The following is a 24,736-nucleotide window of genomic DNA, read 5'->3' as shown; positions in this document are numbered from 1 at the left end:
TTAAAGCTCAACATTCAGAAAATGAAGATCATGGCATCTGGTCCCATCACTTCATGGCAAATAGATGGGGAAACAGTGGAAACAGTGAGAGATTTTATTTTTCTGGGCTCCAAAATCACTGCAGATGGTGATTGCAGCCATGAAATTAAAAGTCACTTACTCCTTGAAAGGAAAGTTATGACCAACCTAGACAGCATATTAAAAAGCAGAGGCATTATTTGCCAACAAAGGTCCATCTAGTCAAGGCTATGGTTTTTCCAGTGGTCATGTATGGGTGTGAGAGTTGGACTATAAAGAAAGCTGAGCACTGAAGAATTGATGAACTGTGGTGTTGGATAAGACTCTTGAGTCCCTTGGACTGCAAGGAGATCCAACCAGTCCATCCTAAAGGAAATCAGTCCTGAATATTCATTGGAAGGACTGATGCTGAAGCTGAAACTCTGATACTTTGGCTACCTGATGCGAAGAACTGACTCATTTGAAAACACACTGATGCTGGCAAAGATTGAGAGTGGGAGGAGAAGGGGACAACAGAGGATGAGATGGTTGGATGGCATCACCGACTCAATGGACATGAGTTTGAGTAAACTCCGGGAGTTGGTGACAGACAGGGAGGCCTGGTGTGCTGCAGTCCATGGGGTCACAAAGAGTCGGACATGACTGAGCAACTGAACTGAACTGGATGAAGAAGGGAATGCAAGAACAACTTTAGACTTTGTTTAGACAGAACAGAGCACAGCAGGCACTAAGTCTCAGGCTGTCACGTTTGTGTGTGTGTGTGTGTGTGTGTGTGTGTGTGTGTGTGTGTGTGTGTTGGGGAGGCCAGTAGGTGGGGCAGTTACATATGAATGCAGTGTGTGGCAGGTTTGGGGAAAGCAGAGAACAAACATGAACACTCTGGTACAGGTATCCTAGGACGTAGGTTCTCTGCCTGGCCTACAACTGCAGCAGCATCTGGAGAGGAAGGATGCTCATCCCCAAAAAGCAGGAGAAGATGGTCAGCATCTGCCAGGGGCCTGTAAGTACTGCAGGGACAAGGTTAAAGTTGCTGGGGTGTCACTCTGGGATAAAAGAGGACCTGAGAAGATATTTGCAACTTGAATGTGAAAGAGAGTGAGACTAAGATGCAAGGAGTGAGCATTACTGGGTTACATTGTGAATTGCATTTAGTGGAAGAAAGAGAAGAGGCAGCAGGAGAATGAGAACTGACACTGGACACAGATGAGTAGTCAGGAAAGAGAGGATGAGGGATGAGGATAAAGAACAGTGAGAATGGGAAAGAAAGCGCTGCCAAGATAAGTGGTAGTTTCATGTCAACAGTCCTTGAAACCCATTCAAACCAGTGCATACTCCACAGGCAAGCTGAGCCCAAGCCCATCCCCTGGTCTGTGAGGTAGTCAGTGGCAAGAAGGATCCAGGCAGTGGCACTTACCCCGTGAGTCACCTCTCCCTCTCTTCAGGCAGGACTTTGGGGAATTTGGTTCAACGGCCTCAGAGTCTGGGGACTCCTAGATCTCCCTGTGCATGCTCACACCAGACTGAATCAAGTCTTTGTGTCAGAGGTGAAGTAGTGTCTAAGACTAACCCATTCTTCCTCTTCCCCAACAAGTTCACAAGCAGACGCCTTAACAACTCTGTCCCATTCAGGTTCAGTTAGCACCTTTAATGTTCTTTGAGAAGCAAGGGGCAGTGAGAAGAGGAGGAGGAGGTGCCAGGGTGAAGCTTGCACAGCTTCTTCCCACTGGGCCAGAGACCTGGAAGCCAGAGTGTTGTGAACAGCAGCTGCTTGAGGGCTTATACTCTGCATGTAAGTTAAATAAGCAGGCTGACAACATAAGCAGAGTCAAATCAATCCAGGGACTGCCTTTTTCTCATATGTCTCAGATCTGCATGACAAAAAAGGATAATGTAGCCCATCCTCTCCCAACTAAGGTATCAGGTGTAAAACAGATCAGAATCTGAAAGATACTGGTGAAGTGCCTCAGAGATAATGAGTATTATTTACATCTGACAGGCCCCAGACTTTGACCTTGGTCCATGCTCCCTCCCTCTGACCCCACATGCCTACTGACATGCTCAAGAACTGACTCATTTGAAATGACCCTGATGCTGCAAAAGATTGAAGGCAGGAGGAGAAGGGGATGACAGAGGACGAGATGGTTGGATGGCATCACCAACTCAATGGACGAGTTTGAGTAAACTCCGGGAGTTGGTGACAGACAGGGAGGCCTGGTGTGCTGCAGTCCATGGGGTCACAAATAGTCGGACACGACTTAGCAACTGAACTGAACACATTCACTCAATAAAATGCATGCTTATACATGCATTCCCTCAAACCTGCTCACATTCACACACACACACACACACACTCCTATATGTTCCTGATCACATATTCATACATTTCCCCAGGTACAACATACAAAGAACATCGTATTCATATACTTACAGATGAATATGCTCACAGTTAACATGAAGTTCACACATTTACACACACACAGAGAGATGCTCTAATATACTCACATGTACACACTTGCACATTAGCTCACAGCAATATACTCTGCTTTCACATGCTCACACACATATTCATTCACATACACACAAATATGCTAACATTCATGTCCATGGTCACAAATTCACTCATCCATAGGAAAAGTCCCATTCACTTTACACATGCAAACTCATATTTGAATAGGCACCACGGTCACTCTCACATGTGCTTATATACAAGGTCACATTCACTTGCACAGACATGCTCATACACTTATTCGCTCACAGTAACTACTACTACAGTCACATGAATGTGTTGGGAAATTCAATCATTGTCATGCTTACTTTCTACATTCATACTCACATATACATTAACATGTTCAGAAATAGGAATGTGTTCACATGCACAAAGAAGCTCACACATTTACTCATATACACTCTCACAAATTCATTCACTCAAATATACTAATGTCATTGACCCTTGTGTGATGCAGGGGTTAGGGGCATGGACCCTCTATGTGCACTTAAATATACACAACATATGGTCTACTCTGAATATCAGGTTCCTGTGAATCCAGGATTTTACCTCACAACTAATACATATTGTGTAGTACTTGGTATTGAACAAATTTGCATTTATGTGGATCTGCACTGTTCAAACCTTTGTTGTTTTAGGGCCAGATGTGCTTTTAAAATATCATATGGAAATTCCCTGGAAGTCCGGTAGTTAATACTCCACACATTCACTGCTGTGGCCCCTGGGTTCAATCCCTGGTCCAGAAACTAAGTGCCATGAGGCACATGGCATGGGCAGAAAAAAAAAAGTGAGACAAATAAGCATGCTTACGTTTTCACTTACACACACAAGCATGCTAATATCCCTGTGCATTATCACCTGTTCACTTATATACATGAACTTGCACAAACATTTACTTAATCACACAAGCATATTCCTATTAACACACTCATACTTGGAAAAGACACACCAATTTATTTTCCAACACAGACACTGTTATAGGACGGGGCCAAAGATGGTTTCTATGTCTTCACAACAAGCTGGAATTCATTACCCAAAAAGCCAGCCAGCACCAAACTCAATTTTCACACAATCAGTTGCTTTAAATATTGGCTTGCCCAAACAGTTTGTTTGGACTTTTCCCTAACATCTTATGGTAAAACCCAAAAGAGCATTTTGGCCAACCCAAAATATTCCAGGTAAGCAGATTTTAATCCATTTAGGCGGCTTCCCTGATGGCTCAGTGGTAAACGATGCCTGCCAGTACAGGAGACACAAAAGATGTTGGTTCGATCCCTGGGTCAGGAAGATCACCTGATTGGGACAAATACACAGAAAAATTAGCCTTTTGGGTGGATGATTGTCAGTTAAGTGTTGGCTTCCCAGTCACAGGGATATACTCAGATCGGACGTAAAATACAGCAAAGATGATGAGGATGAAGATGATGAAACCCAAGGGTTTCTTGTCAAGACTGTTTTGGGGATCCTAGATCAGTCTGTGTGAAGGCTTGCTCTAGGATCTTGTGCTAGGTCTGGAGGAAATGAAGGGAGAGAGTTGGAAAATGAACAGAACTAGGAGGCCTGAGTCTCATTTGCTGACCACCTGGCCTCTTGGCCTGAATTCCCAGACCTCACCATGGGAAGAGGGAGAACCTGAATGGCACCTGTATTAATCTCAGTGGTTGCCAGAATGGCACCTGAGATGGAGGAAGAACAGGTAATATCTATTAGGAACAAAGTGGATACACTGACCATACAGTGTCATTTCCTAAACTATGGGTCAGAAGCAGGTTCCACGTTTACTGTGACATATGCAGCAGAGTGAGCTCAGTGTGTAATGGGAAAATTTCCTAAAAACTAAATGTCTATCAACAAAAGAATAAGGTTCATGGAGTTCAGAAAAGTAATGCACATCTATTCAAAACAACTAGGTAAATTAATATGATTTGAGAATGACATGTGCAGGGAATTAATGAGTAAAGTAAAGAAGGAAAAACAGTTATCTGCAAGATCCACTTATTAGCTCCTCTACTCCTGCCAGCTCCTTTCTGTCCCCATGCACACCTAGCACTTACTTCTGAGGCTACTCAAGTTTCATCCCAGACGTGATGAAGAAAGCCTGCTCCATTTCCTGTTGCTCCTGGGAGAGGGTGTACATGGAACTGGAGGTAAGTGTAGGTACTGGGATGGAGAATGCAGATGCTGAGCCTCACTGGGACTGGCTTCGCTCACAAACAGCTTGTCATTCACTATACAAAGACTGGGGGGGGGGAGCGGAATGCATATTTGGACAACTGATGGGTGGACAACCCACACCCCCAATCCTGACTGCTCCCACTGCCAGTCAGCAACCATATTCCTTCCATCCCCCTCCTGTGTCTGTCCCCAGGCTCCTTGACTGTTCCTCTGCCCCTTGCATAGAGCCCACCTTCGGAGAGATTGTCTACCAGCTTCACGCAGTGGATAGGCTGATCCTGAACCCAGGGACAACTTTACAATTACCCTGAACAATAGCCCAGTACACTACAGTAGAAGAGTGTACAGTCTGATCCCCATTTTCAGAAGAAGACACTGAGTCACAGACAGGTCATATGACTTGACCAAGGTCACACAGTGAGTGTTGAGTCAAGGAGAGAGCCTATATGCCAATTCCAGAGCCCATACTCTTCCTAACCACCAGGCTAGACTGGTCTTTGGCTTCCCTGATGACTTTCCACAATACTGAGTAAACCTAAGGTCTGCATCCACATGCCCAGGACCCTGAGCCCAGGCTGGATGGGGATTTCTGCCCACAACACGGCTCTCACCTGGAAGAGCTGGCAGGGGTAGCAATGAAGGTCTGGGTGAAGGCACGCACACAGCCAGGAGACGCTTCTTCCACTTCAACAACAAACAGTAAGAGTACCCCTTACAGCCCCCACATAATTTACAGGCTCCCATGCCATTCCCCATCAGGGTCTGACTTGACACTAAGGCTGAGGGGACAGTTGTTCACTTGGGGAGCCAGGGTGTTGGGAATGGGGAGGGCAACTGTAGGAGCCATCTGCTCCCAATGACATGTCCCTATGACGACAGCCTCACAAGTTCATGCGATGCATTTTTAACACCTGTCCAACAGGTGGACATTATGACTCCATTTTGCAAATGAGGAAACTATAATGGCCCAAGTTCTCAGTGTAAGGATCTGGGATGGGAGCCACTAAACTGGACATCTTATATCACCGATGCCCAGGCTAGAAAGGGCAGGCACCGACGCAACCCGAACTATGGGAAGACTTGAGGGCTGGAGGGGAGGGGAGGAGAGGAAAGGGGAGTGGAGAGGAGTGGACTGGAGGGAAACTGGAAGGGTTCTGGTGGAGGGGATCCACATTGGTGGAAAGGATCTACACATACCTTCCCTGAACACTCCATTGACAGAGAAGCAGAGCATCTTTTCCTGAGAGGCGAACCTAGTTACTCAGCCACCCCAAACATCTTCCCTACAATGTGGCTTCCTGCTCCGCCCCCCCCCCACCACCACCAAGGCAGGAGCAGGTGTTCACCGTCTGAAAACACATGTCCACCACAAAGGAGCTGAAGTCATGCTGAGTTTTGGGCAACGCACAGAGGGCATGCACAATGTCATGTTTTGTGTGTTTCAGCAGCTGGACACGCAGGTCTGTGGGGGAGGGGAAGAAAGCAAATGTCATGTCTGCCATGCCATGGACCCTATGATTGGCCCCCTCACCACCATTTCCGGCCCAATCTTCCCACCACACACTCACTGGGGTCCTTGAGCATCTTCATATTCCTGTTGTGCAAGAAGTACGCACACATGCTGCTTCTAGGAGACAAAGAAGAACAGTGGGTGGTGGTCCGGCCAGCACAAGTGTCACCAGGAGCTGGCCTGCATCACAGCCTGGGGAAGGATTCTGGGCTGTGATACTCACAGGCCTGGGTCCTCGGGTTGGAATGGAATGGTCAGGGAGAAGCAGGCCTCCTCATGATAAGCACCCAGGAGTCCCTGGTGGTTCCCATAGTCATGGATCAAGTAATACCTGAGGGGGAGCAGTGAAGACAATCTATCTGTGTGGTCTGGAGCTTTGGTGGCCTCCCCTGTCCTAGGGCTCCCCTTGCTCAGATTCTCAGGAGTACTTACTGCTGCAGGAATTGCAGGATTAGACTCTTCAACTCTTCAGATCCAAAGAAGCTTCCCTAGAATCAAAACAGTCCCCAAGACCAGGGCTGACACCTCCTCACATACCACCTAGAACCCTGCTGGATCCTCTGTGCTCACCTTGCACATTGGTAAGCACTTGGGGGCTCCCATAGCACACTTAGAACCTGAGGGTCTCTCCTGGCCATCCTAGGGGAGGGAAGAGGAAGTCAGCAGTGCAGTCTAGGATGTGGCGCTGGATGATCAGGGAACAGGATGGGCCCAGGATGGGGAGGGGCTCGGAGGTCAGGGAAGAAAGTGTCCCCGGAAATGCCGGAGGCAGGACTACATGTTCTGTCATCACCATGGGTCCCCGAAGCCTGTGGAGAACATGGCTGAAGATCCAGGGCCTTTTCAGGTTCCCACAGAGAATGGTACAGCCCCCACCCCCAGGACATTTAAGGGTCAGGCTAAAAAACGGAAATTGAACAGGTCCTAACCGGTTTCCAAGTAGTTTGAGGGCGCTGTCAGTGCTAGTTAGAGGAGTCTGATCAAGGAATGCACTTACCAAGCTTAGCAACCTGGGGAACAACTCCAGGAGGGTGCTGCCAAAATCAAGACAAAAGAAAAATGTCAGTGAAACTATGGACGTGACCCTCCTCGTGGGAGCAAGTCACTTACAGTAATCACAGCGCCCTCACAACCCAGTATCCTAGCGTTCAAGGGCCCTGGTCACCACTCTATGGACGGACCAAGAGGGAGACTGTCCCCTCCATCCCATCCCCTTCCTTGAACCCCCTCCTCCATCTCCTTTCCCCTGGGGAGCTCCCAGCCAGACTGTTCTGACTCCCTTCTGCAGTGCCACAGGGACCAGCACTTCAAACCCAGTCCGCAGGCCTTACTCCCCTCCATCCCTTCCTTCCTTCAGGGCCCAGTGAAGCCTGCAGAGAAAAGAAGATATGGGAGGATGGGAGCCCAGGGCTTTGCTACCTCACTTGGAGTCCAGCATGCTGTCAAGTCAGGACACACCTCAGGGATGACCAGGTGCTATGGCAGGGAGGTGACTGAGCTGGGGCTCAGGAGGTAGGGAGGGGAAGAAAGACAGAAAGGGAGTGGAGGGAGGAGGGGAGAGATGAGCGAGACACAGGGTGTAGAGACAAGGCAGAGGAAGACCTCATGTCGGCTGACTTATCACGGAAGGTGGTGCACACGGCATTTCTGTCTGCACTCATCCCTTCTGGTCCCAGCTGATGACCCTTGTCCATCTCCCCTGCAGTCTTCACCTAGAATTACAGGGAACACCCACATGGACCAGATGGCTCTGCACCCACACCCTTCCTTTCCCTACAAATCCACTCTCCTTTGTCTGTCATCACCCATAAGGCCTCCCACATCCCTTTCAAAGGAGGATCTGGGTGCCCCACCTCACCTCAGTGCTGGAGAGATTCAACTTCTCAGTGGCAGAAGCAATCTCCATAATGGTGGACAGGTCATGCTCCAAGTAGGGTTTCTTGTTGCTCAAGTACAAAGATGAAAGCTATGATGAGGAAACAGAGTGAGGACTCCAAAGGGAACACCTGAGAGACATCTGCCTCTTCTACCCGATGTCTCCCTCCCTCACCATTGGTCCCAACACTGGGCCTAGGTCCTCACCATGGGCCTGATCCCTGGATGGACGTGCTGGGAAGCAGCTGTGCTATTTCTACGGTTCCATGGCATTCCAATATCACACGGTGTCAAGTCTCCAGGAAACCAGGAGGGAAACACAGGCGACAGGGTCCCAGCTGGAACAACTCCAGCACCAAGCCCTCCCCATGATACCATCTCCGAGTGCTCACCCAGACAGACCGTCTACCCTCACCTGCCCTGCAGATACTACTGTAGCCATACCCGGGCCAAAGCAGAGTCTCCGGATGTCAAGAGCTTGCTGGCAGGCATCGTATGGTTTGTTCATGGTGAGCTGCAGAGTTAGGGATGGGGTCCAGCGAGCTTGAGTCTGAGGGTGAGCGGGGGAAAGAGGTGGGTCTGGCTATGAGGGCACAGCTTGTGTTGAGTCTGCATTACCTTTATCTGCTCCAACTTCTCAGATGTCAGTGCCTTCTGCACAGACTGGGGTGCATCACAGGGCTCAACAAAGATAGATATCTGTAGAGAACACAAGAGGGGCTGGGTAAGCTCCAGGAAATCTGTGCATGGGATCAAGCAAGACCATGCCGCTCTCCTGCCCTCTTGCCCTTAGTCAGCCCTTGACACACACCTTTTCATTATCCTCATTGAAAATCTTGCCGTTGACATTCTTCAATGCACAGGCAACGTTGGCTTTCTCAACAAAGAACTGGGCCTGCGTTTTCTCATAGCGAAACTGTAGGGAGAGTGACAGCAGAAGCAGAATATGAGACCAGTGCCATTTCTCTGGGCCCGCAATCTGCCCCACTTCCTCATCATCTCCATGTCCTGTCTTACTTCGACTGCAGTAAAGGGGACACTGCACTTCTTCTGAATCAAATTCATCAGCCACTTCTCATCATATTTTATACCAAAGGGAATCTAGGAATCAGAGAACAAATGGGAAAGAGGATGGATACAATGGAATCCAAGATTAAGGTAAGACCCAACTGTGTCTTGCTTTAGGACCATTTCTCAGGTTTTAAATAATTTCTTAAGACAATATCTGTTGTCACTAACTTTGGTATGAGGCAAGGATTTTCTATATACACTTTCTTTGCATTCAAATACTCTTCCTGAAACAAAACTGACTTAATATGTGTCACACATACTTCCTTTTATAAAGTTCCACGAGATCCACACGAGGTATACCTGGCCTGTCGCTCTAACATGGACCCCAGAGACTCAACCTCCTCCCACACCCAGCTCAAGCCAAACTGCGTGATCTGGTATGAAGTGCTCCACCTCCACGGCAGTAGGTTTCCTCCTTTGCTTTTAGTCAACCTCTCCCATGCTCCTCCTCGCAGTCAGTCTGTTTCCTTCATACCACTTCTCTGAACCCGCCCTCAGATGATCTAAGAAGATACCTCCTAGTAGTCACAAGACAGATTACCAACACCACTGCTCCAGAAAAGTTCCCAGCGTCTCTATACAAATCCAACACGACTGTCATCTTCTACATATTAGGTTCATTTAGCCAGGATACTCACAATAATCTTGAACCAGCTCCCCAAGGTCTCATCCTGTCTATCTGTTTTCATTGTTCTCTCCAGAGGCTTTTGCTTTGTCTCCATGTTAAAATGCATTTGGTCTTTTCTCTGAAAACTACTTCTCCAGTGATGGGATGGAATGGCATAGGGAGCACTGTGGGGAAGTGGAAAGAAAAAAGTGGTCCATATAGGCTTGGAAAGTCTTCTCTACATTTTCCCAAATGATACCAGAGTTATAATAAAGATTGCTCAAACATTAACCTGATCCAATCATTTTTTGCTCTGGCAAGTTGGAGAGAAGAATGACATATTTAACTGCAAGGTTTTGTTATTCAACAGTTGGTACATGTCAGCCATGGTGACTGGTCACTTACTATCTTGCTTGGATGTCCATATGAGCATCACTTTCTTTTGAATCTCTGTCTTGCTGCTGCTGGGAAGTGACCGGTTCAGACCGATAGGCATATTGCCTCCAGTACATACCCCAGCTTCGTGCTCTTCTTTGTAGAGAGTTCACTTTATCAGTGTGCTCTAAAATTGACAACAACATATCAGTGGTCCCAGTATCAGAAGTAGTCCTGGGTAAATATCATGACTAATGAAGAAACATCATTCTTTATAATCTAAGCATACACGTATCATAGAGCTAAAAAGTGGCTCAGAGACTTCACCATGACTCCACTTTTCGGGAAATGAGAGGTAGGGAGCAGTCATAGACAAGAAAACAGGCACCAAGGAAAGGGTCTGGATCTACAGTGCAGTCTGTGATGTTGGACTCTGTTCCACGTGGTTCAGGTTAGGTGACCTGGGACAAGTAGCTTTTTATCCCCAAGTCTCACTTCTCTGGGATTTCTTTGGAAGGAATGATGCTAAAGCTGAAACTCCAGTACTTTGGCCACCTCATGAGAAGAGTTGACTCATTGGAAAAGACTCTGATGCTGGGAGGGATTGGGGGCGGGGGGAGAAGGGGACGACCGAGGATGAGATGGATGGATGGCATCACGGACTCGATGGACGTGAGTCTGAGTGAACTCCGGGAGATGGTGATGGACAGGGAGGCCTGGCGTGCTGCGATTCATGGGGTCGCAAAGAGTCAGACATGACTGAGCGACTGAACTGAACTGAACTGAACTCACTTCTCTGCTCTGCTCTATGAGTACAATAAACCCTACCCTGAAATCTACCCTGATGTGATGGTTCAAGGGTCAAAGGTGATCTGCCTCCCTGAAGGAAGAATTAGAGAAATGAAAGGTAAGTCTTATGAAAAGATCCAAGATGGAACCTGGAGAGCTATAATATGGAGAATACCCTGCCCCCCAAAAGAGAGAATTAAAGGTGATACAATGAGTACACCTAACACATGGTTAATGTGAGCCCCATAGAGAAGGAAAGTGAACAGGGGGGAAGTGGTATTTGAAGAGAACTTGACTGAGAAGTTTCCCAACGTATCAAGATATCAACTTAGGATAACAATATTAATAGGAGGACTTCCTTTGTGGTTCAGTGATTAAGAATCCACCTGCGAACGCAGGGGACACATTTTGAATCTCTGGTCTGGGAAGATTCCACATGCCTCAGGACAACTTGGGCCCTGTGCCACAGAAACCCAACCTGTGTTTTAGAGCCTATGAGCCAAAACTACTGAAGCACATGTGCCCTAGAACCCGTGCTCTGCAACAAGAGAAGCCACCGTAATGAGAATCCTGTGCATTGCAACTAGATAGTAGTCCCTGCTCATTGCAACTAGAGAAATCCCTCACCCAGCAGCAAGTCCCAGCACAGCCAGAAATAATCAATCTACTTTTAAAAGACCAATATTAATAGGACAAAAAATATGCTTTAAGGGAAAACATCCTTAAAAGACACTCAGAGCCACGCGGCAGAGCAGTTCTCCTGGGTTTCCTTACCCTGCTGCTCTCCACCCGGGTGCCCTTTCCCAATAAAGTCTCTTGCTTTGTCAGCACATATGTCTCCTCGGACAATTCATTCCCGAGTGTTAGGCAAGAGCCCAGTTTCGGGCCCTGGAAGGGGTCCCTCTTCCTGCAACAAATGGTGACTCTGGTGGGATTCTTCTTCGCCGAGACTGACATCCTGACCACTCGGGGTACTCAGGGGCCAGCTTGCCTGCCAATGGACCAGACCCAGCGGCCGCAACTGGGACCCTTTTGTCTCTGGTCTCCTCCTGACGTGGACAACCGGTCAGAGTGCCCCGACCGATCAGATGCCTCATGACCTGCAACCAGGACTGGAAAAAGACATAATTTAAGGGACTGTCTCCAACATGGATGGAAGGACTTTTTTATCAGGAGAAACTACACTACACCAGGATGAGAAGACGACGACATCAGAGGTAGACAGTTTCCCCAAGATGCTGGACCTGATTCGTATGATCATTTATGTTTTCTTGACTTCTTAGACCTTTGCATATAAGTTAAATGCTTTTCTATCATAGGCCTGATCCTATGCTAGTTTTAAAAAATCAATCCAATTGTTGGGTTTGTGACCAATAACCTGTGTCTAGTTCTGGGTTACCTTGGTAAATTTCTCTATTACCAGACTTTAACTGGTTGGCCCTGAGAAAATTTACTTAAAAATAAAGTAAATCATACTAAAGATAATCAGTCTAGTAACACTAGAAAACTGGGCTATGTGCCTTATAGATGGTGCCAACATGTAATTTCCCTGGAAGATAAAGATTCTACAGGGCAGACTAAGTCAGATGACCTAAAGATATACTGGGCTACATCTAATGGAAGTTCTTAACATAAGTCTTACTTGTGACTTTACTAATACTGCTGGCTGTTATTTGTATTTCACCTGTTTTACAAAATTGCTGTTTCTTACACTGTATGTGTGTGAGGCCTCTAATAGAATAATATATAGTCCCATATGAGATCGATGATGGTAACAGTGTAACTCTAGATATGGCAAGAAGCAACAAGAAGGAATATTTTCCTGGACCAAAAAGCTAGTAAGGCAGGTGGTCCAGAAAATTTTAGATACTGTTTCATGGCCTAGTCCAGTAACAGCACATTGAGTGGCCTGTTTACCTGAAAATGGACACTCTCAGCACCGTGGGATAAAATGGTCATGCAGTACCCCTCTCATAATCGTGGTCAAGTTTATGAGCAAAAAGGGCTCTGCCAACTGAAGACTGACACTCACCATCTGCATCTACAAAGATTAAATCATGGCCGCTGCAACTGCTGACTTTCAACGCCCCTGAAAGGAGTTCAGGGTAAAAATCAGAAATAAGGCACTCTGTGCTCTTCGAAAAACTGGCAAAACAGGTCATCAGATAGTTAGATTTTTTTCAGGAAAAGATTTTATGAGTCCCAATTCTTGCATCTTCTCATATCTAGAAAAACACAGATGTCATTAACGGTAAAATCTGCTTTGGCTATTAAAAAAAATAGTTTACAATTAAAAGTTAAAATAGAGTAGCTATGGTTCAGATATCCTGGAAAATAACTAGGTGATGCTATGGGTGTACTTTCAGATTAGACCTTGTATTGCTAAATACTTGAGTTTTCTGAGTCGTGTCAGGCTTGGATGCCACCATTTTCAAAACAATGTCTGCTGGAAGCTACTAACCTTACTTTTTATAAAACTAGGCAACTGGCTACATGGCTACAAGCTTCCCTGAAGTGCCAGGTCCAGACTGGGTTTCAGACCTATTCTTCTAAAAAGAAATGAGATTAGGATTTTAATCATACAAGACTCAGATCTAAAACTTGGAACTCAGAAATACTTCCGATTCAGTGCCTATACTCCAAGCTGGGGCAGTCCTATGCCCCATTTTGACAGAAAGTTATCATAGTCATTGTTGCCTAGTTCCCTAAAATTAAAACTGACCGGGACTCTGTGGGGTTCTGGAGTACAGATCTGCTCTGTGTTCTCCATTTCTTATCTGTAGGATATAGACTTTGTTCAGCCTCCTTGGCCTTCCCTGAATTCCAAAGCATAGATTCAAACAATTGCTAATCAGGGAAGGGAGGGGATACAAAAACAGAAACTATCAAAGGTTGGTACAGCCTTCAGACAGAGTCCTGGTTCCTACTCAAAGAAATATGCATAACCATGTCTTTGAGCCCCCACCCAGGTAAAAGATGGTAACTTCAGACTGAACACAAGATTCTTGGAGCACTGCTCTGTTGCCTCACCACCAACCCATCAGAAGGGGTCACTAACCCTGTAACCCTCACCCCAAATGTTGCCTTCTGTTTCCAGGGGCCAGAGATGACCATCCTGTTAGGTCTCCTGTTTGGCCCTTGTCTATTTCATCTCTGAGAGGGAGAGGGGCCAACTAAATTGCTGCAACTACAAGGGTAAAAGTTGGTTTCAGATGTGAGAAACCCCAACTTAGATCAGGTAGAGAGACTTCTGCTCTGCTAGGCAGGCCTACGCCCACGCACAGCAGGAAGAAGTTACAGAAGAAAGAGACCTCTGCCCCAATTCCCCCAAAATATCTTGAGTATGAAGTCTCTCAGGGAGCCTATGTGCTGTGTTAAAAAAGAAAAAAAAAAAAGTCTCAAAATTAATTTGAGTCCTGGTTCCAACAGTCCCTGTGTTAACAACGCTAATTTCCACCCTGATGGGCCCTCTAATAGTGCTACTATTAATACTTACTTTTGGTCCATGCATAATAACTAAGCTTGTTGCCTTTGTAAAAGACCGCGTCAATACCTTTCAGGTAATGGCACTGAGGCAACAATATCAGGCAGTGTCTCAGAATAGAGAGGAAGATTCCTCTCAAGGATAAAAAGACAGGGGGGAATGTTAGGACCAAACAGGCACCATGACAGGCTTCAGGGGGCCAAGGTAGGCCTAAGTCTCCTTTACAAAGGGGCTGAGTTATTGCCAAGGAGGAGCTGAGATCATCCTCCACCGGCACCAGGACTCGACCAATCAGTATACTCCCTGTAGCCTGGTCCAAGCTTATCAGGACAAGGACGAAAACACCCGCCCCCCCACCCCCACCCCCACCCCCGCGAAAATCTAGCCAATTAGCAGATGCTAAGGAACCCTTGCAACCAATCCGCCCCTGCCAACTCCCTGTCTTTGTCTTAACCCTATAAATACTGCTGTGATTCAGGGCTTGGGGCCCTTGTTCCACTCCACTGCGTTGGATGAAACTTGGGTCCTGGCTCGAGCTAGCAATAAATTCCTTTTTGCGTTTGCAAAAAAAAAAAGAAAAGACACTCATTTCATCATCCTGTAACAAAAACTCAGAAAACTGGTGACCTAAAGATCCAAACTAAAGAAATATTATAGGCTCTTCTTTGGGCAGAAGAAATATCACCCTAGGTGGAGCCACACAGACACAGGAAAGACAGACAAATGACATTTGTGAATGTGGAGGCAAATTTAAATGAGTATTGACTATATAACACAATGATAATGATTTAAATATATAGAGAATGAAAATGCATGACAATACATGTGGAAGGAGTTTGTGGAATCAAAGTGTCTCAAAGCCTCATAACTGAGCAGCTTTAGGGAACTAATTAACTATTATTAGACTGTGAAAAGGCAAAAATGTACATTGTAATCTGAAGGGTGAACACTACAAGAATAGCAAAAGAATGTTTACCTAGATAACCATGCAAAGTAATGATTTGATAGTTAAAAAATATTGACGATATCAAAGGAAAAGAAAGGAAAAGGAACTTAGAAGAGGCAACAATAAATATACAGTACTATGATATACATAAACCAAATTATATCTATTTTTATTTTAAAAGATTCAGGCAAAACACTCCAAAGAGAAAGGCAGATTTTATCAGACTGGACAAGAAACCTTTCATCAAATACTCCTGAAAAGAGACATGTGCACAAAGTAATCATCAGGAAAATTAGAAAATAAAAAAAAACTGCAAAATGTACAGCTTTTCACATTAACCTCAGAAAACTGGTATAACCATATCAGTAAAAGAAAAGGTACACTTTCAAAGGGAAATGCCTTTATGACAACAGGTTCAGTGCAATAAGAAGATAGTAATACAAATTCTAAATTTGTATGCCTCTTAAAGCCAGCATACAAAGCAAAAACTGACAGAAATAATGGACAAATCCACAGTCACAGTGGGAAATTTTAACACATCTCACTGAGTGACACACAAAATGACAGACAAAATCTCAGCTAGAGGGAGAGGATTTAAAAATATGACTTAAACAAATTTATTTAATTGACGTCGAACAATGCACATGACTACTCATCAAACATTCCGGAATATATCACATCCTCGGCAATAAAGCCTCAAGAAGCTTCTAGGGGCTAATGCAATTTACCCTAAGTGTTAATGTAGTATCCGGTAGTAATGGTGGGTTTTCTGCCCCTCTACCACCTCTAGTATAAATTCAGAGAATACTAGTTTATCTAATCCTACCATCCACCTAGGTGACCCTCGCCACTCCCCAAACCCTAGACCTGAGAAGATATCATGACTCATGCCTTTTCCTTAGCCAGGGAAAAATTCACGTCAGCAACGGCCATTTTCGTCGGAGGGGAAGTTTACCACGTGGAATTGAGAAGGGTGTGTCAGAGCCCACTTGGCCCATTTCCTCGAGAGACTGGAACACAGTCAGTCTGGGCTCTCTCCCCTGCTTTCCCTGAAGGACAGTCAACTGGTTGGGGGTCCTGTGGTTTGGGGTGGGGGAGGGAACCCAGAACCCTTCCTGCTTCGCGGGGATCTGAAGAGAAGGTCTCATGCAGACCACTCACCCATAGGGTGGCCTGAAGGCAGAGATCTGTCACCACCGTCCTCACAGGCTGCCCTGGAAGAGAATCTATGGGTCTGGAGCTGGAAGTTTGTAGGATCAAAGAAAACTGCCGAGGGAAGAGAGTGCGAGCCCCAAACAACTTCCTCACAGCCACACAAACAAGATGGCGTCCCAACAGGAAGTCCTTTCCCCAAGGTCGTAGAGGAGGAGAGTCTTGGGGGCCAGAGGAGACTTAACTTCCTGTAATTGCTGCCCTCTGAGTTTGCTACCAGCCAACATCCAAGGAACTCTTTCCAACAGTACCATGCCTGCAGAGGAGGCCAGTTAGAATCAGGAGGCTTAGGGATCTTGATACTTGTAGCTACAAACACAGAGAACTCTCTGTGCCAGACTCTGCATCAGCTACACAGTTACTCTGCACAGTTACACTGTGTTCCTTCATTCTGCAGACCCAGAGAACTGGGAGGTCCAACGGTAGGAAACGCTCTGTCCTTGCTACATGACACCTGTTCTTTCATGTATTCCTCACAAGGGGACTTAGATACCAGAATCATCAACTTTCCAAGGTTGCTGAGGCTTATTGAGGTGCTGCACTTGTTTAGGGTCATTCAGATGCTACTGGGAGAAACAGGCCGGAATTGAGCTCCATGGAATGGACGATGCCTTCTTGAAGCATAGCTTTACTAAATACTTGGTGTAATATAGGGGTTTTTCTGAAGTTTATGCAAGGGAAGTGAAGGCGCTCAGTCGTGTCCGACTCTTTGCGACCCCATGAACTGTAGCCTATCAGGCTCCTCCGTCCTTGGGATTTTGCAGGCAAGAGTGCTGGAGTGGATTGCCATTTCCTTCTCCAGGGGATCTTCCTGACCCAGGAAAGGAACCTCGGTCTCCCGCATTGCAGGCAGATGCTTTACCGTCTGAGCCACCACCTGACTATTCTAAAAATAATCAGGTGGCTAGAATTAACTCTAATCCATTCCAGAGAGATCATACCAAAACAACAACAAAAAAACCTTGAAAATAAAATAAAAAGGAAATACCAAACAGAACTTGGTGGGTCACTGCAATGACAGTAGAAAAAACGTTAGTCTTACCTTTAAAAAAAAAAAACGTAATCAATGTAAGCAGATATCCCCTAGTGCAGGGGTCCCCAGCTCCTGTTGGGAACTGGGTTGCACAGCAGAGGGTGAACCTAGGGGGAGTGAGCAAGGGAAGCTTCATCAGCTGCTCCCCACAGGAAACAGTGCCTCCGTTAGAGCCAGAACTGTAGATATGAAAGTCTCAAATCAGAGGGTTTCTAAAGAAGAAAGAAAAGGAAGGAAAAGCCCGGGCTCTAGTTCATGAGCTAGAATTTTCTGGAATTTTTAGTATCTTCCTTTCCAGTTCTCTGTGCCCTGAAAGAGGTATGATGCCTGAGAGAGATGAAGAAAATCTACACACGAGTGTGTGAACATCTGAGGTGAGGGAAATGTAAGACTCAAATGCATACGAATACACAGATATATTGTCAAGTCAAAAGTTGAAAAAGTTGCCTTTTATTAAACAACCACATGTGAACATGTTTATAACATGTAAATATATTGGACCTTTTGGTTAATTAGCTGTTGTTTTCAAGTGTTCCTCTGAACAAATTAGCCTAATCAGAAATTCTCAAACATTGAAAATGTATACTTAGAAACTAAAATTATTCTCAACCTTCCATCTACAGAATCACCTTATCATGACCTACAGGTTCCCAAGGTATCCGATGTAAAACAATTAGTGCAGATTTTCCAGAGGTGTTTCTCTTTTGGTAATGCATATACCTATCTTAGTCTTCCCTGGTGGCTCAGACGGTAAAGCGTCTGCCTACAATGCGGGAGTCCTGGGGTCGATCCCTGGGTCGGGAAGATCCCCTGGAGAAGGAAATGGCAACCAGCTCCAGTGCTCTTGCCTGGAGAAACCCATGGACAGAGGAGCCGGGGGAGCTACAGCCCAAGGGGTCGCACAGAGTCAGACACACCTGAGTGACAAAGCACAGCACAGCACAGAGTGGAAGCAACTGTGGAGACATTGATTGTATTTACAATAATTCCAAAGTGAAGTAACGGCACCCCACTCCAATACTTTGCCTGGAAAATCCCATGGAGGGAGGAGCCTGGTAGGCTACAGTCCAGGGGGTCGCAAAGAGTCGGCAAGAGTCGGACCCTCGGACCCGACTGAGCAACCTCACATTCACTTTCACTTTCATACCTGTCTTAAAGGATTTGTGCAGGTATGTAGTTCTAGATTGGAGAAGGCAATGGCACCCTACTCCAGTACTCTTGCTAACTATAATATTGTTTATAATTTTCAATTACAGGGACTTCTCTGATGGTCCAGTGGTTAAGATTTTGCACTCCCAATCCAGGGGCACTGGTTTGATCCCAGGTTGGGGAACTAAGATCACACATGCCACAAGGTGCAAAAACAAATAAATAAAATAAAAATTTAAGTTACATAAGTAAATGTATGCAAATCAAATTTTAATTTAATATGACATCTTCAGATTTTCATTTCTTCAGTTAATGGTTTGGCATATTTCCAGATGTTTACTGAAAAAGCATTTTGTTTTTTAGATGAATTGAATTATTCGTGGTTATTTTTGTCTTTTCTTTATTGATTATCAAAAATCCTGTTTGCTCTTGCACATGAACACAAAAGCTGTAATACTGTTTGAAATGTTGTCTCCAAACTTTTCAATCTTTTGCATTTTTTTTCATTTGACAGTAAAGAAATTCCTTTAATTTTCGTGGATTTTTTTAAAAACAGAAATAAAGGGCTTCCCAGATGGCACAAGTGGTAAAGAACCCGCCTGTTAATGCAGGAGACACAAGAGACATGGGTTCGGCCCCTGGGTCATGAAGATCCCTTGGAGGAGGGCATGGCAACCCACTCCACTATTCTTGCATGGAGAATCCCAATGGACAGAGAAGATTGGCAGGCTATAGTCCATAGGGTCGCAGAGAATCAGACGCGACTGAAGCAATCTAGCGTGCATGACTGAAAAAATGAGTAATGCATAGGGTTGCATCAAGTACTAGTCCGCTGGGAATTCTAGATTCAAAGACTTGAGGGCCTCGTGACAAAATGGAAAAGAGCTTTAGCCCCAAATCTACATTGATTCATAATGGGGCAAGTATTTGAATCTGTGTTTGCTTATACAAGATACTATGTAAAGTGCATCCGGCCGAATATAACTCCATAAATGATCATTTCCTTCCCTCCACGGAGGCTAATTGCCTCCGCTTCAACCTGAGCCTCACACAAATCCTTCAGGACACTTCAATCCCTGGGGCCCTATATTCAGGGAGTGGATTTCACCTGTGTCATCTTCAAGACCAAGACATGGGGGAGAAGGTTGTTTGAGGGCTCTATCGACATGCCATTGACACCAGGACAACCTAACTGGGTATGAGACGCAAGAAAAGCTTAGAACTCCGTTACAAAATTAATTAGCGCAATTGAGGTGAAGTTGTGAAAAGCCCAGGTCTCTCCCAAACAAAAATGTCACGTATAAAGTAAATCAAATCATTGGCAAAATATTTGGAACATATTTTAGAGCACATGTTTTATACTAGATGATATAAATAAATCTGATCAGTAAAGAGGGTCATTTAAAGTCTCTTAAAAACTTGAATGAGAACTATGATTCACAAACATATAAAGATCAAACAGATACAAAAACAATTATATATGGAAGTATATATGAATGTACATATATTTACATATGTATATTTACATAAACATACATATATACATCAACATACATATATACATACAGAACATAGTATATATACATACTGTGAACAAAATTTGGAAGAACAGATATGCTCATGTAAATTTACTTATTTAGTATTGTACTCAGAGAAATATATCTGGGGAACAAAGTAAATTACCAAGAATATATTTCTTGTTATGGAAAAAGATCAATAAAACATAAAAATATACCGTATCTATTGTATACACATGCGTGCATTTCATTAGTTTTGAAAAGAAAGATATTAATTTGAAGTCAGAAAAGTAAATAATGTAAATTTTTATAATATTATAGGATATAACTAGTTGTGAATTTCATTTCAAAAATTAATTTATGTGGCTTAACTCTTTGTATATGAATCGATATTTTTTTTCACATTACACTTGTCTCTCAATCACATGTATATCGATTTCCTGTCACAACAGGGAGGGAGATGCTGAAGCAAAGTTCTTGCCACTAGATTTAATGTACATGGGCTCTGACTCACCCTTACTGCTTCCTTTACCATAAAATCCTACCAGATATTTTCTGGTGATGGGCATCTTGCTCCTTTCCTCCTTCTAAGGCTTTTATTCCAGATATGTTCACCAGGTGGCACAGATCTCCAGTTTTTGAATTTTATCCAGTGAGAAGTGCTATTTGGGAAAAGGAATGAAAAATGTTTTAAAAGTTGCTTTGCATTGCGAGTAGTGGGAGAATATATAAAATAAATTCGTGCTCAAATTGCTTTGCCTAACAATTTTCTTCTCCTCTGTGGTTTCCCAGATAGAATTCATAGTAAAAATATGACTCTTAGAGAACGACTGGTTAGTATATGCCTCTGGTTTCCCAGATAGAAATCATAGTAATAATATGACTCTTATGCCTGAGGCGGGAGCAAGGAAGGCAGAAGGGGTTCCTGTACATCTCTCTACAGCTGTCCTGTTAAGGTTCACAAGGTTTTTCCCTGAGTGATAGACTGATGGGTAAGGGATTTCCACTCTGGATTTTCCAAAGGGATGAACCAGATTACAGGGTATTTCCTTCCTGTCATATTTGGCTCGTCTCCACCCTTTCTTTCCTCTTTTGCTGGCTAAAGCCTCCTTAACCTCAAATCTCGGTTTAAAGAACACTTCATGTGAGAAGTCCCAGACACACCCTACTGGTTTGATTACCACTAGGCATATAATGGGGGGGCTTCCCCGGTAGGTCGGATGGTAAAGCGTCTGCCTACAGAGCGAGAGACCTGGGTTCGATCCCTGGGTTGGGAACATCCCCTGGAGAAGGAAATGGCACCCCACTCCAGTATTCATGCCTGGAAAATCCCATGGACCGAGGAGCCTGGTGGGCTCCAGTCCATGGGGTCGCAAAGAGTCGGACACGACTGAGCGACTTCACTTCTCTTCGCTTCAGGCATATAATGACTCCACCACATTTGCCATCTCCAGACACACTTTGCATGTGAAAGGGGACCGAAGGCTGCGAGCTCACCAGTTTTCAGAGGCTGTAGCGTCACATAGTGGACTTCAGATGCTGAAGTTTTCAAATATCTTGTCTGAAGAGTCACCTAAGATTCACTGTTCCACTTTGAAGGGGGGATGCTGGGGACACTTCAGCAAAGGAACTGCAGCATTGTTCCTCAGACAAAAAGCAGACTCTGTATTTCTGAGAACCTGTGGCAGCTGGGGATTGTTGCTCCTTCTGAAAAAGAGCCATGGAAAAGAGCAATGTATTGACAGTCTGTCATTTTTAGTGGATTGGTTTTGCATGGCAAAAACCAAATGAATCTTCCAGAGGTAGAATTGCAAGTCTTAAAATTTTTGAATAATTTGTTTTGTGGAATACTCTTAAATATATTTCAAAATATTTAAATGAGCTTTGAAAATTATAAAAAAAAAAACTCAGGAAGGAAGAAAAATGTTCCATTAACCTCTGATGAGATATCACTATTTTTATATTCTCATTAATTATGTACATAAAATGACACTGGCTTAGCTTTAATCTACATATAACATTTAATCCTTTTGACATAACTACCAACTCCACATTGTGATTCATTCCTTATAGGTGACAAAACTGAGCCTCAGCCAGACCTGACCGAGACTAAAGCCTCTGGCTGACCTTTACTGTCTTGTGATTTCAATAAATCCCGACAAGGACCATAGGAAGGAGAGAGTGGTCACTCCCTGGATGGGGAACCTGAGGTTTGGGACCTACTTTAACGGCCTACACTGACGCACGTCATGCTCCTTACTCATTGGCTGGTTCCAGACTGGGACCCTTGTCTTCTGAACCTAAACTTTATCCTTCCTACCAATTCACTCAACCTTGCCTCAATTATAGATACAAGTATATGTTGGAAATATTGTGAATTGGTTGCACACCATTGCAAGAAAGCCCATATTGCAACAAAGTGAATAACATACATTTTTTGGCTCTCCATGTCTTATAAAAATTATGTTTATACTGTACTGTAGACTATTAAGTGTACAATAGCATTGTCTAAAAAACAAAGTACTTATCTTCATTAAAAATACTTGATTGCTGAAACTTGCTGACAAATATCTGAAAGTTTAGAGAGCCATAAGCTTTTGGCTGGTGGGGGGTCAGGCATGTGTTTTGATGGCTGCTGACTGATTAGGGTGGTGGCTGCTGAAGGTTGGGGTGGCCATGGTAATTTCTTTAAATGAAACAATGGTAACGTTTGCTGTATCAATTGACTCTTCTTTTTCAGAAACAATTATTAGCATGCAGTGTTGTTTGTTAGCTTTTTACCCACTGAAGAATTTCGTTCTAAATTGGAGTCTATCCTCTCAAAACCTGCCACTGTTTTATCTAATATTCTAAATTATGTAATATTCTAAATCCTTCCTCGTCATTTCAAAAATCTTCACAGCATCTCCACCAAGGGTAGATTCCTTTCAAGAAACCACTTTCTTCACTCCCGTAAGAAACGGCTCCTTGGGGTTAAAGTTTTATCATGAGATTGCAAAAATGCATTCAGGTATTCAGGTCCCTTTTCTATTTCTAGTTCTCTTGCTATTTCCTGAAACCATAAAACTCCCAGGTGAGAATATAAGAAAAAGCTCCTTGGCATTGGTCGTGGCAATGATTTTTAGATATATTACAAATGCACAAGTAACAAAAGCAAAAATCAACAAGTGGGACCCCAAAACAAAACATCTTGCACAACAAAAGAAACAGTCAACAAAATAAAATGGTAGCCTGTGGAATTGGAGAAAATCTTTGCAAACTGTGTGTATAACATGCAATTAATTTTCAAAATATGTAAGGAAATCATACAACTCAATATAGAAAAATCTGAGTAAAATTTGGCAAATGACCTAAAGAGATATTTTCCCGAAGATTGTATATAAATGGTCAACATGTATATGAAAAGGTGCCCAATATCATCACAATTGCATAAAGAAGAATAAAATACCTAGAAACAGATTTAACAAACGAGGTGAAACACCTCTATAGTGGAAAGAGTAAGACGCTGGTGAAAGAAAATGAAAGAGGCACAAATAAATGGAAAGATATTCCATCTTATGGATTGAAAATCTTAATGTTGTTAAAATGACCATAATACCAAAGCAATCTACAGGTTCAAACAATCTTGAACAATCTTGATGTTCACTGGAGTCATCAGAGATTCCTGAAAAAGGAACTAGGCCTGGGACAGTGGGCAAGACTTAAGGAGGGGTGGATGGAAGGGAGGAGATGGGGAGTTCACTCTGACTGGAGTGAAGAGTGGGGGCTCCCAGGTGAGCAGATAAGGCCGAGAGGTAACTGATGGGACACTCCTGGGCACTGAGGCTATCTGGGTGTAGGACTGATTGGGGAAGGACCATATTTGCTTCCATGGACACTACACAGCCCCTTCATACACTGAAATGGCACAACAATGGTAAGGAGTAAAGTGCCCCACATGTCTGTCGCTGGTCCACAGAGCAGAGACGGACCAGGTCCACTGAGAGTAGGGAAACTGTGCTGATACTCACTCCCTGAACCTCCTTTAAAGTAGGAAGCAGACATAAAGGGGAAGAATTCATGACTAAGAGATGCCCCATGCCATCTGGAAAATATACACCCACTTTAATTTCTCTCTGACCCCAGATCCCAGGGACTCCATCTGCCAGTGAGATCCTACCTGCCTCCTGGAGTCACATTCTTAGCCAGAACATTCCGTCCACCTGCTAGCTCTCCCCACACTCTGGTTTGCTCCATCTCTGCATCGTCGCTGACATCACTCAGGCTTTTCTCCTCCTTTGTTGTCTCAACTCCTTTCATCAGCTCAGTGAGGTGCATCACAGCACAGCACTGCTGTGACAGTTCAGCTCAGTTCAGTTCAGTTCCATCGTTCAGTCATGTCCAACTCTTTGCGACCCCGTGAACCGCAGCACGCCAGGCCTCCCTGTCCACCACCAACTCCCGGAGTCTACCCAAACTCATGTCCATTG

General features: G+C 44.5%; 1 protein-coding gene across 1 annotated transcript; it reads right to left on the bottom strand.

Annotated features, from left to right (window-relative positions):
• Positions 1-4,597: 4,597 nt before the first annotated feature.
• Positions 4,598-24,584, bottom strand: LOC120882576 (nuclear RNA export factor 3-like). The gene is made up of 19 exons (XM_040266606.1): positions 24,427-24,584; positions 16,518-16,729; positions 10,168-10,324; positions 9,794-9,947; positions 9,102-9,185; positions 8,896-9,000; positions 8,704-8,783; positions 8,292-8,391; positions 8,068-8,175; positions 7,812-7,921; positions 7,207-7,243; positions 6,780-6,848; positions 6,642-6,697; positions 6,433-6,540; positions 6,268-6,326; positions 6,046-6,161; positions 5,897-5,939; positions 5,311-5,383; positions 4,598-4,763 (listed from the first exon to the last, which is right to left on the bottom strand). The coding sequence occupies exons 1-19, from the start codon at positions 24,582-24,584 to the stop codon at positions 4,598-4,600; spliced, it is 1,995 nt and encodes a 664-aa protein (XP_040122540.1).
• Positions 24,585-24,736: the final 152 nt, after the last annotated feature.

The sequence above is a fragment of the Oryx dammah genome, unplaced genomic scaffold (genome assembly GCF_014754425.2).
Source record: "Oryx dammah isolate SB20612 unplaced genomic scaffold, SCBI_Odam_1.1 HiC_scaffold_23, whole genome shotgun sequence".
In the NCBI taxonomy this organism is placed as follows: Eukaryota; Metazoa; Chordata; class Mammalia; order Artiodactyla; family Bovidae; genus Oryx; species Oryx dammah.
This window is presented reverse-complemented; position numbering and strand designations above follow the sequence as displayed.